Genomic DNA, 17,211 nt, shown 5'->3' on the forward strand with positions numbered 1-17,211 from the left:
GGCTAGTCCTTAGAAAAGGGACATCATGCTTGGAAGAGTGGAGGGTCAGCACAAGAAAGACAGACCCTTAATGAGGTGGATTGCCACGGTGACTGCAGCTATGGGCTCAAATATGTCCGAGATGATGAAGACAGTACAGGATGGAGCAGGGCTCATATCCATTGTTCATAAGGTCATGGCTGACGTGATGGCTCCTAACAACAGTTTGAAAAAAATGTTATCCTATTGAAATCATTGTTGAGTTGGAACAGACTCGTAACCGATCCTCTAGCCGAGTGTTCAGAAGCCGTGAAGTGCCCGGGAGATTGCTCGTCTTTCTCCCTGTGAGCAGATGGTGGATTTGAACCGTGTGCCTTTAGCAGTGCAGCTCCACGGGTTAGCAATGCAAATCCTTATCAACTAGGTGATCAGAGCTCCCCACTGAGTGGGGAAATATTTCTAAGCATGTATGAAGAGGAACTCTCATTTTGCATGATGTTTACAGTTCTTTCTCAAAGGGACTCAGTGGGCAAAAATGAAATATATAATAAACAGTTTTCTGTACTAGAGAACTATCAAAACCCTTATTCTGAACATAATGTGATGAATTTCCAAGAAGGGGAATGAAAGATACCATATTTCTCCCTTGTGTGGATCTTTGTCCCTTTTTCTGGGATCCTTTACTTTTACAGGTATCCTACAAAAAGCAGTAAAGGTAGTACTGTGATCTAGATGAATAAATAAGACATTTCAGATCTGTAATTTATTTGACCTGACAGTAATGTCACTAAAATGAACCAAGTATTTCATGTTCTATCCAAACTGTACCTGTTTGACTTGCATTCTAGACGTATATGTATATATGTACATGGTATCATATATACATACATAGAGATATTTGTGTACTATGTCCCATATACATACAGATATATATGTGTATGTGTTGTGTGCCGTGAAGTCAGAACTGACTCATAGCTGACCCTCCAGCAGCTTTTCATAGCAGCTGGTAAATTTCAGCCATTTGCATTAAGAGTTGAAATAGCAGTTCCTTACCATTAAGTAACCAGAACACACACACACACACACACACACACACACACACACACAAACTCATGCTCTCTCAACCAATAAATCATGGAGTTCTGGTGGCTTACTGGGTAAGGAGTTGCACTGTTAACCCAAAGACAAAGGGTTCAAGCCCACTAGCTGTTCCAGGGGAGGAAAATAGACACTTTCCTCCCATGTGATTTACAGCCTCTATAAACCCACTAAAGGCTGAGCTATGAGTTGGTTCCAACTCGATAGCAATGAGTCGAGCAATTCGTATTCTAATCATATATCCCCTGGAGTAACAAGTGAAAAATATCTAGTCAACATAGAAATGTATTTATAGAGTATTCACTGTGATTTTCTTCCAGTACAAAAAGCTGAACTTTTCTGTAACACTCAACAATAAAAAATCCCCCTACATTCAAGCTCATTGCCATTGAGTTAGAATCATCTCATAACTGACCCAAAGGAAGGTCAGGGCATTAGAAAAATGATCATATTTAGCATGGTCTCCACCTTCAACATGCCCATAAAGAGGCCCTGTTAGGTAGTCTGTAATAACAGCCTCTTGTTTAAAAAGTCTACTGTACTTACACGGCATTTCAGAACAATAGATTCAACACATACACCTGTCTCCTCTCCCCCTGTTCAATGACAGTGAAGAAATAAACCCATAAGGGTGAAGAGAATGTGAAGAACAGCATCTAGTTCAGACCTTTGTGCAGTGTGGAAAAGAAGAATACACAGAATTTTGTCCTGTATCTGGATAAAAGGGGGAGCTCTGGTGGCCTAGTGGTAAGAAGTCTGCACTGTAATCCCAAAGGTACGGAGTTTGAATCCACCGGCTGCTCCGCGGGAGAAGGATGGGCAGTCTCCTCCCAAGCGATTAACTGTCTCTGAAAATCTGCCAGAAGGTCAGCTATGGGCCCATTCTGACTTGATGGTACACAACAACAACAACATGGATAACAGAGCAGAAAAGCGGTCACCTAATTGGAACCTGGAATGACATCGACTTCCTAAACCACATTGCCTCTGGAAAGTCTATGAACTTTGAAAAGCGACAGTAGTTATAGAAAGGCTTCAGGTCTTTTGTTCATAGGGTCACAATGAGTCATGCTCGACTCAACGGCAATCAACAACAACACACAACAGCAGCAGCAGAATACCTAGAGGAATCTTGGGGTAGCACAAGTGGTTACCAGACTCATGCTCAAGTTCAAGCTCTTTGCCATCCAGTTGGAACTGACTCATAGCTGATCGTCCAGTAACTTTCAAAAGGTGCAAATTGCACAGAAGGAGATTGCTCAGTTTCTTCCTACAGAGCATCTGATGGATTCCAACCACCTGCCTTTGGATTGACAGCAAAACTCCTTGCCCATTAGGCCACCAGAGCTTCCTGTTACCAATCTACCAACTGAATAACCGAAAAGTTGGAGGTTCCAGTCAATAGAGGTACCTTAGAAAGAAGACCTGGAGGTCTCCTTCTGGGGGAAAAAAAAATCAATCTAAAATGCTGTGGAGCACAGCTGCACTCTGAGACCCGTGGGAACACCGGGTGTCGGCACTGACTGCCTAGCAGCTGTTGTGGGGGAATACTGGAAGGAAGACGTAGATGAGATAAGCCAGTCGGCCTGGCAAGACCCGTAGTAGCTGCAGCTTGGTCAGCCAACACACAGAAGACGTGCATGAAAGAAGGGGAGGGGGGGCGGGCTGGGTCAAGTCTGTCTGTTGCATAAATAATCACCCCGGTTTGAAACACACCACCCTGTCCCATCATGAAGGCCAAGTTTGCCTAGCCATTGACCACCACACTGGTTATTTCAATAAACCAATCCAGTCATCTATCCTATTCTTCATGGATGACCAAAGATTAAGGTTATGCCAAAATATTTTTTACATTAAGAAGGTAAAATCTGGGGCGGGGGAGGCTAGGGAGGGGACAAAAGTGCAACAATGAATGAATGGAAATCCAAAGTCTCTGTGAATTTTCATTGAAATTAATATTTTAAAAAAATTTTTAAAAAGAAGGTAAAATCAAGGAACTGTCCTAGGGCACAAAGCAGTGAACTTAAAAAACTATAAGAAAATCAGACAGAAGGAATGGAGCCTGGCCTATCAGTCTGAGAGGGGCCACTAAGCCAGCACTCTACAAAAGAGTGAAAATAAACAAGAATTAACTATCAAAATGTCACGTTTATGGGTGCATGCTACTTGCTGCTGAACTTTTGTGTATACTATTTAGCAGCACTATTTGGTACTTTTCTTACTATTAACTCAAGTTTTTTACAACATCCCTATGAAGTGTAATAATGTTAATAGTCTCCTTTTTCAAGCACAGAGTTTAAGTAACTTGCCCAAATCTACACAATGAATAATTGGCATTTGAAGACAGTCAGACTCTGATGCCTATGCTCATCACAAGCATTCCACCTTTGTAGAATAAGAATCCAAAGAAAGCTTCCTAAAGCAAAAGGGAGGCATTGAAAGGGCCCACCAGGTACTTCCAAGAATGGGGGGAGGGGGGAGGAAGGACATGCCTACACATCAATTAAAATTGTGAAGCGATTTTTAAATCTCCCAGAAAGAGAAAGAAAAATAAGTACCATCGAAGGAATGAAAATCAGCCTGGAATCAGAGGGCATGGATGCAAAGTCACAGTGGAACAATGTCTTCAAGGTTCTTAGGGGAAATATGATTTTTAACCTAAAAAGAGAATTTCCTTGGCGTGGGTACTAGACTCATTTTCCCTTCACATGGCACTGGGACAGCTGAGCCCCCTGAAAAGAAATGTAATCCTAGCACAAGAGTCCCATCAGTCAACAAATAATATTATAAGTGTTAATTAGTAGTATTTATTTTGGAGCTTAATCTATAAATAAAGTTTAAATAAATATATAGGGCAGAACAGAAAAAAAAATAAAAAATGTCATTGTATAATAGTTAAAAGATGGGCAGTAGAAGATGCCCGTTGCCATGACGGTAGTCCTGATTCATGGTAATGCTACAAGACAGACAAGAGCTGCTGCACCTGGCTTCCCGGGTTGTGATTCTACCACAACAGGTAGCCAGGTGTTTTCTCCCATGGAATGGCCACTGACTTCAGACTGGCAGCCTTTCTCTTAGCTAACAGTTTAACCACTGTGTCATCAAGGCTTCATGCTAATGTCCATTTGCAATCTGTAGAGAGGTCCTCCATAATGTGAGTGAAGCAAGGAGTAGAGGTGTAAGATTAAAGGCCAAAGAACCCAGTTCAAAAGCAGATTTCTGTCTCTAGTGCTGGCTTTCCCCGTAAGCCTTGAGCTCAATGGCTCATAACAACAGCAGCAGTGGTATTGCGAGGATGTTTAGGGATATAGTAGGAGCTTCTTATACAGTTCTGTTGGATACGTAATTATTCACTACTTAACAGATTGTTGTTCTTGTTGTTGCTCAGAACTGACTCATAGCTGACCTTCCAGTGGGTTTTTGGAGGCAGTAACCCACACAGGAGGAGATTGCCCATCCTTCTCCTGCAGAGCAGCTGGTGGATTTGAACCATGTGCCTTTGGGATCGCAGCACAACGTCTTACCGTTAAGCCACCCGAACTTACTAACATAACAACAAACAAAAACCAAACCCACTGTGAACATGTTCATTCCAGCTGGTGAAGACCATGCAAAGGGTTTGGAGGCTCTAAATCTTTCTTTTTCTAGCAGGTTTTGGTCACTGCCTTTGGATTAGCACATAATGTATTCTAATATATATAGAATATTCTATATTCTATAATATATATTCTAAACTAACACATAATATATTCTAAACTAATTTACACAGCACAGTCCAAGTCTGTCATTTATTCATCAGTTCCATACAGTGTTCGGGAACTAGATGAGAATGAGAAAAAGAATGAAAATATTTGAATGTAAAAATGTCTGAATAAAACAACCCCTCATTTCCATCAAATCAGAAGCAGTTCATGGCTGACCTTCCAGCAGCTTTTCAGAGACTGTAAATCCTGCAGGAGGAGATTGTCTATCTTTCTCCTGCAGAGAAGCCGGTGGATTCGAACTGCCAGAAAGGTCCACCTTCGGGTCAGCAGCGTAGTTCCCTACCCATTAGGCCAACAGAGCTCCTGTACATGTGCATTTGGCCTCTAAAGCACCCATCTGCCACGATGGTTAAGCACTTGGTTGAATCTAAAGGTCAGAGGTTTGATCAGCAGCTTCAAGTAGAAATTTCTGGTATGTGCTCCCATCGAGGTCTGCGTAGGAAACCTTATGGAGCAGTTTTACGCAGTCACGGAGGGCCACCACGAGTCAGAATTGACTGACAGCACACAAGGAGTCTGCATATGGTCGATTTTAGATATGTATATGCATATTAGGACAGATACATTTGTATGTAGACATGTGTTAACACCAGTTAAAAGACTTCCCATGACCACTGTGTTCCATCAGCCCACTGGGTTACGCCTCTCCTGTGGCATTTCAGCAATGTTATCTTGTGCTGACAATGAAAGTACCCTTTATGTCCTGAACCACCACGCAGTTTCCTGGCCACCGTCCACCATCAGTTCAACAGATAGCTGTGTTCCATATCTGGGTCACCATAAAAATAAGAGTTCCCTTTTCATTTTATAAAAAAACTTACTGGAGAGGCTGATTTAATTTGTGATGAATTCCATACTTAAGCTTGGGCTGTTTAACAACTGCTTGATATTTTAAAAAGTTATTTTGAATTGCAAATTCAAGATACAGTGGTAGAACTGAATTTCTAAAATAGATTTTATAAAATGTATATGAGTGAGAAGGCACTATGATTCATAACTATCACTCAAATAAAGAAATAGTTTTAAAAAGGGAAAAAATTAAAAAAATTAAAAAAGGAAAAAAATTATGTTTTACTTTGTACAGCTTTGAAAGAGTATCTTGCTACCATAGCAGTGGTATCTTGTTATAGCTATTCTCAAATTTATTTTTATTTTTCCACTTTACTTTTAAATTCTATACTATTATTATATTGATAATCTTTAGTCCATAAAATCCAACTATTATCAAAATGCATGGAGTTTGTAATAGAAAATTATTATTATTGAGTATTTTTTTAAGCAGCCCCAAATAAAAATTAGGTAAAATTTCTCAAAAGATGCTAAATACCCATTAGTATGAGGAGTGAGTTTTAGATTTTAATAACTCCTGCCTTTTGGGTAAAATATGGATGGCAAAGCACGATCTAATTAAAATAAGAATTCTCAAGTTGGTATCTGAAACCCTTTTTTTCTTGGTTTGAAACACCAAGTTGTTTAGTGAATTCTTACTTTAATTAGATCAAGTTTCTAAGAAACAGAGAGTGGACTTCAAACATTCTTCCTGGACTTTGAATTCTTTTTTGGGTACTTCTAACAAGGCTTCTTTCAAATAATTACATTGGGTCCAGTTCGAATTTGCAAGCAGGGTCCTCACTAAGAACTTGAATATCTTCTTTGGTGTTTGCCCACTTCCATTCATTGTTTCACGACTAGATTTCCTTAAAAGCCTCGTCTGTTTGCATAAATGAACACAGTACTTATGTCTTGTTTTAATAGCTATAAAATCTGGTCATTTCTCTCTATAAAAGTGAAGATTACCTTCCTACTCTCTTGGTCACCATGTTCAAGTGTTCAGCTTCTGTCTGTGTCACTTCAGGGACAGTGTGGGATTCTAGGAATTTGTCCATTTCCTATAGGTTTTCAAATTCATCAGAGTAATAATAATCCAATATTATATTTAATTTTGACTGGTTATTTTGTGATGTCACTTCTTTATTTGCGTTATTTGTACCTTTTCTTTGAGTTTGCAATTCCATCTCTTTCATTTCCTTATTTGTGTTTTTTTCCTTTTTTTCCTACTTCAAAGAACCCTTTCGAAGAGCCAGTTCTTGGTTTTGTTGATGATTTCATTAATTTTTCTTTTTTCTGTTGTACTGGTTTTAGTCCTTATCCTTATAATTTCCTTTCTTCTAGAGACTGTAAGACTTACTTATTGTTCTTTTTCTATTTTCTATTTTATTTCACTCCTTTTTTGTTTCTTTTTTGTTGGGTTTTGTTTTGTTGTTCTTGCTTATTGCTCTGAACTGACCTCTTAGGATTGCCTTAGCGGTGCTCAGAGGTTTCAGTATGCTGTATTTTAATTTTCATTCATTTTGAGGAATATTTAAACTTCAGTTTTATTCTGTAGCCCAGTTGTGCTGGAATAAGATGTTATTTAGCTTCCGCATGAGAGCCTTTCTCCCATAACCTCTTGTTCATTTCTAACTTTATGGTACTCTGGTCTGAGAAGATACTTCCAGCATTTTTTTAATTTGGTGAGGCTTGCTTTATGTCCTAATATGTGGTCCTAATATACCATCCCGCTATCTTCTTTCTCGCATAATTTCTGCGGAGAAGTCAGAGCTTAATCTGATGGAGTCTCCTTTGCAGAGACTCTATTTTTCTCATTTGATTTTGGAGAACTTGACAATGATAAGTGTCTTGGTGTTTTTTTCCTTTTGAGGCCTAGTCTCTTGGGAATTCACTGGGCTTCTTGACTGTATAATTTTCCTAGTTTTTCATGCTATCATGAAAGTTTTCTTCTAGTACTTTCCCCACAATTGTCTCCTTACTTTTCTTTTTTTAACCTTTCTGTCATCAGTTCTTCCTTAATCTTCCTTATTCATTGTGGAACTTTTACCTGAATATGGGGTAATTGCAAACACTGTGGGTTGTTTCAAGTGCTCCTTAACATACAGATTTCCAGCTTCCTCTTTTGCACTTTAAAGCGGTTTTTTGTTGCAGATTTGCCCAGTGTAACATACCGATTCCTTGATTGCAATTTCCATGGACATTGATTACAGATCCAAGTGAAATGAAATCTTTGACCATTTTGCTCTTTTTTTCTCTTTGTCATAATCTAGTTTATTGGTTCAATTGTGAAGGTTTTTCTGGCTTTCCTGTGAACACACTTCCCAGTGTTTCTTAGCCGAAAGCTTCATGCATCCTGTCCACCACTGGTGGTGTCCTCCTAATACTTGAAATGCTGGTTGCATCCCTCCCAATATCATAGCAACAGAAAGCCACCAGATGATAGGTGGGTGGTCCATAGATGTACTAGGAAGACATCTTTTTTTTTTTAATCTTAAAGAGATACATCCTTTTTTTTCATTGTTAGAGTCTTGTCCAAATAAATTATTTTGATTGTCAAGAGTGCTGAGAATTGTTCTGATTACTTATGTAACCTTTTCTGCTGAAACCAAACTTTAAAATATTTTTAAAATATTAAGCATGCATGCAATAGAGTGACCAGCCCAATGAAAACCTATACACTCATCACCCAGACTTGTAGATTTTTAAAAATTATTTTAAGAGTTTTATAAATTAATGCTAATTGTGGAGATCTCTTTCACTGGTTGAAAAGAAAAAGGAAAGACTGTGTTAGACGACAGTTGTGGTTGCCCTAGAGCTGTCCAGATCCTTCTGTAGGTACATGCTGGGAACATTTTGAGTGTATTATCTTTGATTCCTCTTTCACTACTAGGATAAGTTGTCAAATAATGGATAGTACTTATGCTTTTCCTAAAATTTTGGGTAGTGTGTGAGTAAGAATCCTATCTAAGCAGTACCTGAGGCGCTTACTGCAGAAGATCAAGGACTGTAGCCTTTAATATGGATTGAAGCTCAACATCAAGAAAACGAAGATTCTCACCACTGGGCCAATTGTCAGTATTATGATAAATGATGAAGAGATTGAGATTGTTCACAGTTTTAGTTCACTTGGCTCCACGGTCAACACTCTTGGTACCAGCAACCAGGAAATCAGTAGACAAATTGCACTGGGAAAGTCAGCTGTCTGTGACCTCTCCAGAGTACTGAAGAGCAGTGCTGCCAGGCTGGAGACTAAGATGTGCCTGAATGAGGCCATAGTCTTCGCAATTGCTTGCTATGCATCAAAGAGCTGGACAATGACTAGGGCTGATAGAAGGATAATTGATGCCCTTGAGCTGTGGTGCTAGAGAAGAGTATTGAATATACCATGAATGACTAGGAGAAAAAACAGGTTCATCCTAGAGAGGGTGAAGCCAGGCTGCTCCTTGGAGGCAAGGATTCTGATGCTTCATTTCACATACTTTGGGCATGTTGCAAGGAGGGATCTGTCCTTGGAGAGGGACATCATGCTTGGAAGGGTGGAAGGTCAGACAAAGAGAGGGAGACCATCGATGAGATGAATTGATACAGTGACTAGGGTGGGTGTGTCAGAGACAGTAAAGTTGGCACAGGATAGAGCAGCTTTCAGGGCTGTTTTGTACATAGGGTCAATGTGAGTTTTAAGTAGCTCGACAGCACATAACAACAGCAACAATTAAAAAGGAATGTTTACTTTTTAAAGATCTAATCAAAAGCAGTGTTACTGGTTTGTAAAATTGCTAGCATTCCTAGGGAGCACTGATGGCCTAGTGGGTAAGGTATTTCACTGCCAACACAAAGGCATGTGGTCAGATTGTACCAGCTGCTCAGCAGGAGAAAGATGGTCAGTCTCCTCTGGTGTCATTTACAGCCTCTGAAAACCTGCTGGAGTGTCAGCTCTGAGATGGCTCTGACTTGATGGCACTGAGTTTTGGGTTTTTGGGAATGTGTTTGGGTGTTACCACACATGGAACTTATCTGATCACATTTATTTGGTTCTTTTCATGAGTAAATAATGTTGAATTACTCATATTTAATCTTAAGTTGATTAAGTTCAAGATTTAGTTTTATTAATATTTTAATAAAGCATAAATATTATGAATGATTATCTTTTTTATATAAAAATCTAAACTTTTGCCTGACTTCATAAAATTTTCCCCCAGTTCCACTTGCCTTTCCTAATGCATCAGCAGAACTTCAGAGCAATTTTATAGAACGCATCTCCTTTATACATCAATATGATGCCAGGAAAACGCCCAATGAGCCCGTCCAAGGGAAGGTAAGACGATGTTTCAAATCACTTATTTAGTATTTTAGCGCAAGATAGATCTGCGGTTGAACATAAGTAATTCAAGTTATAGTCATCTTTCTAAAAGTCTGGTTTTAAAAACCAGTGGTTATTAGTAGGATAGAATCTCCGCCATAGTGCAAACTTCAGTGATGTTGTAATTTTGAATAACAGTCTTTGGATTCTGGTTGTCTTAAATTGAAATCATTCATTTAAGGTCATGCCAAATACTTAAATTTTTTTCTTTTGTATGGGTTTTCTTACAATGTTTGTATGCATTGTGTTTTATACTATCCTTCACTCACATTGTGTTTCTTCAAATCGTTCTGATTAATTATATTTTTATAAAATTAATCAACATTGAACTCTGCCCATGCCCAAACATTTTGACAGACACTCTGGTAAGCCTGATGTGTGTGAATGGGAAGGATACACACAGAACTTGTCAGTCAATCAGAAATGCTCACAGTCACTGGGGTTTGTCCAGCTGCAGATGTTTCCTTTCATATTCTATGCTAACTAAGCCTTTTGTTGGAACTAACAGACATCAGGGATGCAATCATCCATCTTCAGGTCTAGAAACTGTGATTTCTCTTGTATCCGTAATAACCTATGGTGCAAGAAATGAAACCTGATAGGAGTAGTAGTCTTACACAACCCAAGTAACAGGGGAGCGGAGGGCAGGCGATGAGATGTTTTTCCTTGGACTCTCTGCATTTCCCTCTCAGCTCCTTCTATGCTGCACCCTTTGTTATGAGTCATTTGAGGTGATCACACTCCTGTCTGTTTGGGCCCAGGGAGACAGTGACTGAGGAGACCAGTCAGCGCCTACACCCCCAGCCCTGGGGCTCCTACATGACCTCCGATCCTGGCCCCATCTCCCCGAAGCTTGTGCTGCCCAGTTTATGTCAACTTTGTTTTCTTTTCCAGCGACAGGGAGCGTTTGTGCAGAAAGAAATAAAACCGGGGACTAGGCCAATAGTTCCTAAGGGAGCAGAGGTATTACCAAATCCTCCAGGGTCACGCTCCTCCGAAAAGCCCGACAAGACAGAGAAAGAAGACTCAGCACAAAACAGCGTGACCTCACCCCATCTCTGCCTTCAGAATCCCCAAGAGCTAATAGAAACTGAAGTTCACTTATCAGAAACAGACATAAACGAGGTGGCCCAGGCACACCCCCAGAGTCCAGAGAGAAAGGAGGGCTCAGACCTACAGACAACACAGACAACGGCCGGCGATGTTCTGCTCACCAGGCACCAGCCTTTAAGTCCATCAATAAAAAGTCAGGATAAAGCAAGATAAATCCTTCTTCACATGAAAGCAGAGTCTCCATACGGGCCCTTGTATTTGCTGTTCTTGTTTTGGGCGTTCTTTTAAGAAAAGACATAATCTCAGAACATAAAATTTGCATAAACAGGGAAAAAAGACAATTAAAATGCACCAAAATCTTAAGAGTGATTGGTCTGCGATGAATGGTGGATTAGAAGGAATTATTTCTAGGGCGTATTATTTCTAAACAAAACTGCTTGCAAAATAACACAGATAATTAATAACTATTGTAAAATGTTTTAAAGAGCAGCTATATTACAACATCTGGAATTGAACAAGCAGAAATTTGGATTTCGGTTCCACCACCTCTGAGCTCGTGACCCTGGCTGGGAAAGTTGCTTAAACTCTCTAGATTTGGGTTCCTCATCTCATCTATGAAATGAAGATAATAACTGAATATGAGATTACACAGCTAGAGCCACATTACGATTACTCAGAAAACGGTCAGTGTAATGGTCATCACCATTACGTCCCTGGAATGTCAATTTATGCGTAATATTCTCATATAAACTTAGAATTTTCCTTCTTATTTTAAAAGTTTGAAACTTTATGTACCTAATTAAGGAAATCCCTGGGTGGTGCAAATGAGTAAGTCGTCAACTACCAGCTGAGAGGTTGGCAATTCAAACCCAGCCAGAGGTACCTTAAAAGTTAGGCCTGAAGATCTGTTTCTGAAACACCACAGCTTTGGGGGTCCTATGCAGTGGTTGTACTCTGCACACGTGGATCTCTGTGGGTAAGACTCCACTTCACAGCAACTAACAGCAATGTCTGATTACCAAGCAGAAACAAATGAAAAAGGTTTCTACAGAATTTTTTATGCATACATGTGTCTGGGGTGGGGGATATATGTGTATGTGTGTGTGTGTGTGTGTGTGTGTATTTGTGTGTGTGTATGAGTATATATATAAAGTGTGTATATGTGTGTATATAAATGTGTGTGTATATATAAGTGTGTGTATATGTAAATGTGTGTGTCTATATAAATGTGTGTATATGTAAATGTGTGTGTCTATATGTGTATATATATAAATGTATGTGTATATATAAATGTGTGTGTTTATGTGTGTATATATAAATGTATGTGTATATATAAATGTGTGTGTATATGTGTGTATATATATAAATGTATGTGTATATATAAATGTGTGTGTATATATGTGTGTATATGTAAATGTGTGTGTCTATATGTGTATATATATGAATGTATGTGTATATATAAATGTGTGTGTATATATAAGTCTGTGTATATGTGTGTGTGTGTGTGTATATGTGTGTGTATATGTGTGTATATATAAGTCGTGTGTGTATAAGTCTGTGTATATGTGTGTGTATATATATAAATGTGTGTGTATATGTGTGTGTATATGTGTGTATATATAAGTCTGTGTATATGTCTGTGTATATGTGTGTGTATATGTGTGTATATGTGTGTATATGTGTGTGTGTGTATATATATATACACACACACACACATTTTTGTTGGTGTTATTCTGTATCAGGACCGACTCATAGCTGACCCTCCAGTATGTTTTCAGAGACGGTAAATTACATAGGAAAAGATTGCTCATCCTCCTGTGGAGCAGCTGGTGGATTTGAACCACCTGCCTTTGAGGGAGCAGTGCAGCTCCTTACTGCCAGGGCTCATATATTTATACATGTATATGATCTGATACTCCAGATACTCTTATTTTTTTTTTCTATAATTATATTTTATTAATTTTCATAAACATTTACAGAGATTTTGGGCTTCCACTCATTCATTGTTGCACTATTCTCTCTACCCTCCTCCCAGTTTGTTCTTGTCCAAATGCCACAGTGCTTGTCAAAGCCAGTTCTGATTAATCTTCTTTGTCAGTGTGTCCTTTGCCATTCCCTATCACTCCTCCCTGAGAGAGACTTCACCCTGAGTCATAAGGAAAAGGGGACGGCGTATTCTCTTAGCTACTTCCTGCTGAAAAGGGACGCTGTGGGTTTCAGGGTGAAGATCTTCTCTTCTTGATGATGATGTTGTTGTTGCTGTGTACCATTGAGTCAGAACCAACTCGTAGCTGGCCCTCCAGTGGGTTTTTAGAGGCAGTTAGTCGTACAGGAAGAGATTGCCCATCCTTCTCCTGTGAAGCAACTGGTGGCCTTGTACTACATCCCTCTGGGATTGAAAAAGAGTTTCTTGCCACTAGGACACCAGTATCTATACATATGTGTGTATTACATAGGCAGTTTTATATTTTATTTATGTAGTATTTCTTGCTATGCATCAGAGAGTTGGACAATGACTAGGAATGATAGGAGAATTGATGCCTTTGAGCTGTGGTGCTGGAGAAAAGTACTGAATATACCATGGACTACTAGGAGAACAAACAAGTTTGTCCTGGAGAAGTGAAACCAGGCTGCTCTTTGGAGGCAAGGATTCTGAAGCTCCATTTGACATACTTTGGACATGTTGAAAGAAGGAACCAGTCCTTAGAGAGGCACGTCCTGCTTGGAAGGGTGGAGGGACAGCACAGGAGAGGAAGACCCTGGATGAGATGGATTGACTCAGTGACTGGGGTAATGGGGGTAGGTGTGTCCAAGACAATAAGGTTGGCTCAGGATAGAACAGGGTTCAGAACTGTTATACACAGTCATTCTGAGACACAAGTGACTCGACCTCGCATAACAACAGCAGCAAAATCGATTTCTAGCATTAACTCTGTGGGGTTTTGGATGAGGTGATGGTTACTGTGAGGTGCTGTCCAGTCAGTTCAGACTCCTCATCTCTGAGGCTGTGGTTGGAGCCACTGTGTCCGTCCACCTGATGGAGGATTTTCTTCTCTTACTCTGGCCCTCTCCTTTATCAAGGATAACGTCCTCTTCCAGACACTAGCTCCTCATAATGACGTGTCCAAAGTACGTGAGACAAAGTGTCACAGGCGTGCTTCTGAGGAGCCTTCTAGCTTCATTTCTTCCGAGACAGATTTGTTTTGTTAAACAGTTGACTATCCATGCAGTATTCAGTATTCTTTGCCAAAAACACAGTTCAGACACATCGAGTCTGTCTTAATCACTGGCCAGCTTTCATGTGCATAGAAAGCAATTGAAAATACCATGACCTGAGTTGGGCCCAGATACTCTTAAAGTGACATCAGAACTTTGCAGCTGATTTTCCCTTTGCAATACATTATTGGAGTTCTTGACAGTTACTTCACATAGGTGTTGATTATGGAGCCAAGTAAAATGAAATAATGTTTTTCTCCACTTCTGATGATTTTGCCCATGGTCCATTTGTCAGGATTTTTGTTTTCTTAATGTTTTTTTGGGAGTTTGTTTGCTTTTTTCTTAAATAAAAATTTTATTGTATACTGGTTTGCTTACAAAGTTTGTATACGTTGTTTTGAACACTGGCTCTTTTCCTTTTTTTTTTTTTTTACCCACTCCTCCCTCTACCCATCAAATAGTGTGACCCTCTGATTACCCCCATTTCCATCCTCGCAGCTCTGCTCCTACTCTCCCCACCTTGGATCCTTATACTCATTTACTAGTTTTCTTTTTATTGCTACAATAATGGTTTTAGACAGTCCCTTATGGGACTGAGTTCACTTAGCATGATGCTCTCCAGTCCCTCTCAAGGTGGGTAATGATTTTCAAAGTCATTGCTCTTACAAGCTGCTTAGTATTTCATCATGTGACTGTACCACCATTTCTCAAGGCCTTCAGTTGTGGTTGGACATTTGGGCTGTTTCCGTGTTCTTGCGATGGTAAATAATGCTGCTATGAACATTGGTGTACAAATATCCCTATTTGTTTCAGTTCTAATTTTCTTGGGGCATATTCCAAACAGTGAAATAGTTGAGTCATATGGACTTTCTATATCCAGCTTTTTGAGTAAATGCCAAGCTATCTTCCAGAATATTTGTAATTTTTTTGAATGCTGACCTATAATCAGTACTGAAGCCCTTCATCACTAAATGCTTCAAGTCCTCTTGGCTTTCAGCATGGTAGGTTGTGTTACCTATTTGTCACAGGATTGGGATCTGGAGTCAGATAAGATGTGAGGCTCGTTTGTCTCCATGTTCATGGACTTGTTGATCTAACTGGGGGTCATTAGCTCCTTAGACACTTCCCTGCTTCTGCAACCCCATCAGTAATTCAGTTCATTCTCCAGCTTCTTAATTGCTCAGCACAGGGGAAGAATAAAGAGAGAATGACTGATTTGTTCCACATGCATTTCCTAATTAATCACAAGGTTAATAGTCTATAATCCTATCTCTTTCCATCCATTAATTATAGGTTTACCTGGAATTCCAGCAGACAGACATTGATGAGGGTCATCTCCACCCACTAGATGATATGTATGGAGGTCTGGTGGCCTACTCAGTTGTGCTGCCAATCCCAAGGTGGAAAGTTCGAGTCCACCAACTGCTCTAAGGAAGAAAGAGGAGCAGTCTCCTCCTGTGTGATTTATAGCTCTAGGAAGTCCAGTGGCAGGTGCGCTATGGGTTGATTCCAAGTTGTGTGTGTATATACTTTATATATGTGACTGTATATTAATATATCGGGAAGATGAGTGGAGCAGCTAGATTCTACAAAGGTGTGTTTTCCATTTTGGTAGATGCTTGAGTGTGCGGTCTGCTGCTTGCAACTGGGTGTGAGCTGATCTGATTTGGCCTCGTATTTAAAAAGGCATCTGGTTTTAATTGTTTTGGTCAAACATTCTTCTAAGTGGTATAGCACTGGTCTGTCCCTTTGCTCTACAGACGTAACTCGTGGTGGCTGTGATGCTAAACACCGTGACAGTGATGTGTCAAATGTGATACGTTTACCCACAGTGGACAGTGTTTGGTGGAGCTCCCCAATTAAAACAAGCTTGGAAGCAGGCGTGGCATTCAATTCTGAAATAGCGTGCCTCCGGAAACTCTATGAACTTGGAGAAACAGTGAAAGCTAGACAAGTGTTCAGGTCTTTCATTCATAGGGTCACTATGAGGCATCTATGACTCAACAGCACTTAACAACATATATTAATATATGTATCTATTTTTTAATGAGCTTTAAGGGTAATAGGAAGTCAATATGTATAATCAGCCTTTATCTGAATCACCTCCAATTTTCTTTAAGTAAGTCATTTGCAAGCTGTGCTACATTGACCGTTGTAGTTACAGATGCCATGAAATCAACTATGACTCATAGCAACCCAGTAAGCAGTAGATCTGAACCCTGCCCTTCAATCATTTGTGAGTACTAAACTTTCTGCAAGAGGTTTGAAAAGAACCATTCAGAGTTAGCACTGCCTTCTGGCCTATGAATACATCTGTTTTAGGGAGAAGTTCAGGGCTTGGGGATGGGGGCATGAGATGTAAGTAAGGAAGCATGCTGCAGACTTCTAGGAATATGGTTCAAAATCCACTAGCTGCTCCCCTCCTGTGTGAGGTGTTTTTTTCAGTCTACAAAACCAAAACACATTATACAATTGAACATTTTTTTTAAGTATCCTAACAAAGGTGCTACTGATTTTCAACTCTGGTATTGCTATTAATGATACCATAAGTTTATGCCATAGGGTTTTAATTTTAAAACACTTTTCAAGTCCATTATCTCACTTAACACTTAGCTAGTAATTATATACAAAAGATGAATAATACTATTCCAGTTTAACAGTTTAGAAAACCTAAGAGATTTCTCCAAGACTTCAAAGCTAGCAAGCTACAAAGCTGGAAGCAACCCCAAGTTTCTCAATACCTAGTCCAATAATTTTCAAATGTTATCACACAGACAAATGCTGGTGGCTCGTTCCATATGAAAACACATGGTTAATTTAACAAGCATCAAAGCATATCTTTTCAGCACTTCTTTTTTTTGTTTTAATTTAGTTTGTTTATTTTTCATTTCAATGAACATCTACAGAGAT

At 39.5% G+C, this 17,211-nt stretch overlaps 1 protein-coding gene across 1 annotated transcript in view; it reads left to right on the plus strand.

Annotated features, from left to right (window-relative positions):
- LOC102855141 (chromosome unknown open reading frame, human C2orf73) overlaps positions 1–11,298 on the plus strand; it is a 31,445-nt gene extending 20,147 nt beyond the window's left edge. The window contains exons 5-6 of the mRNA XM_006881018.1: positions 9,872–9,987; positions 10,927–11,298. Coding sequence (XP_006881080.1) covers positions 9,872–9,987; positions 10,927–11,298 — 488 coding nt within the window. The remainder of the gene's footprint in view (positions 1–9,871; positions 9,988–10,926) is intronic.
- The last annotated feature ends 5,913 nt before the right edge of the window (positions 11,299–17,211 follow it).

This window comes from Elephantulus edwardii, unplaced genomic scaffold (genome assembly GCF_000299155.1).
Source record: "Elephantulus edwardii isolate Elephantulus edwardi_28Jun2011 unplaced genomic scaffold, EleEdw1.0 scaffold00011, whole genome shotgun sequence".
Taxonomy (NCBI): domain Eukaryota; kingdom Metazoa; phylum Chordata; class Mammalia; order Macroscelidea; family Macroscelididae; genus Elephantulus; species Elephantulus edwardii.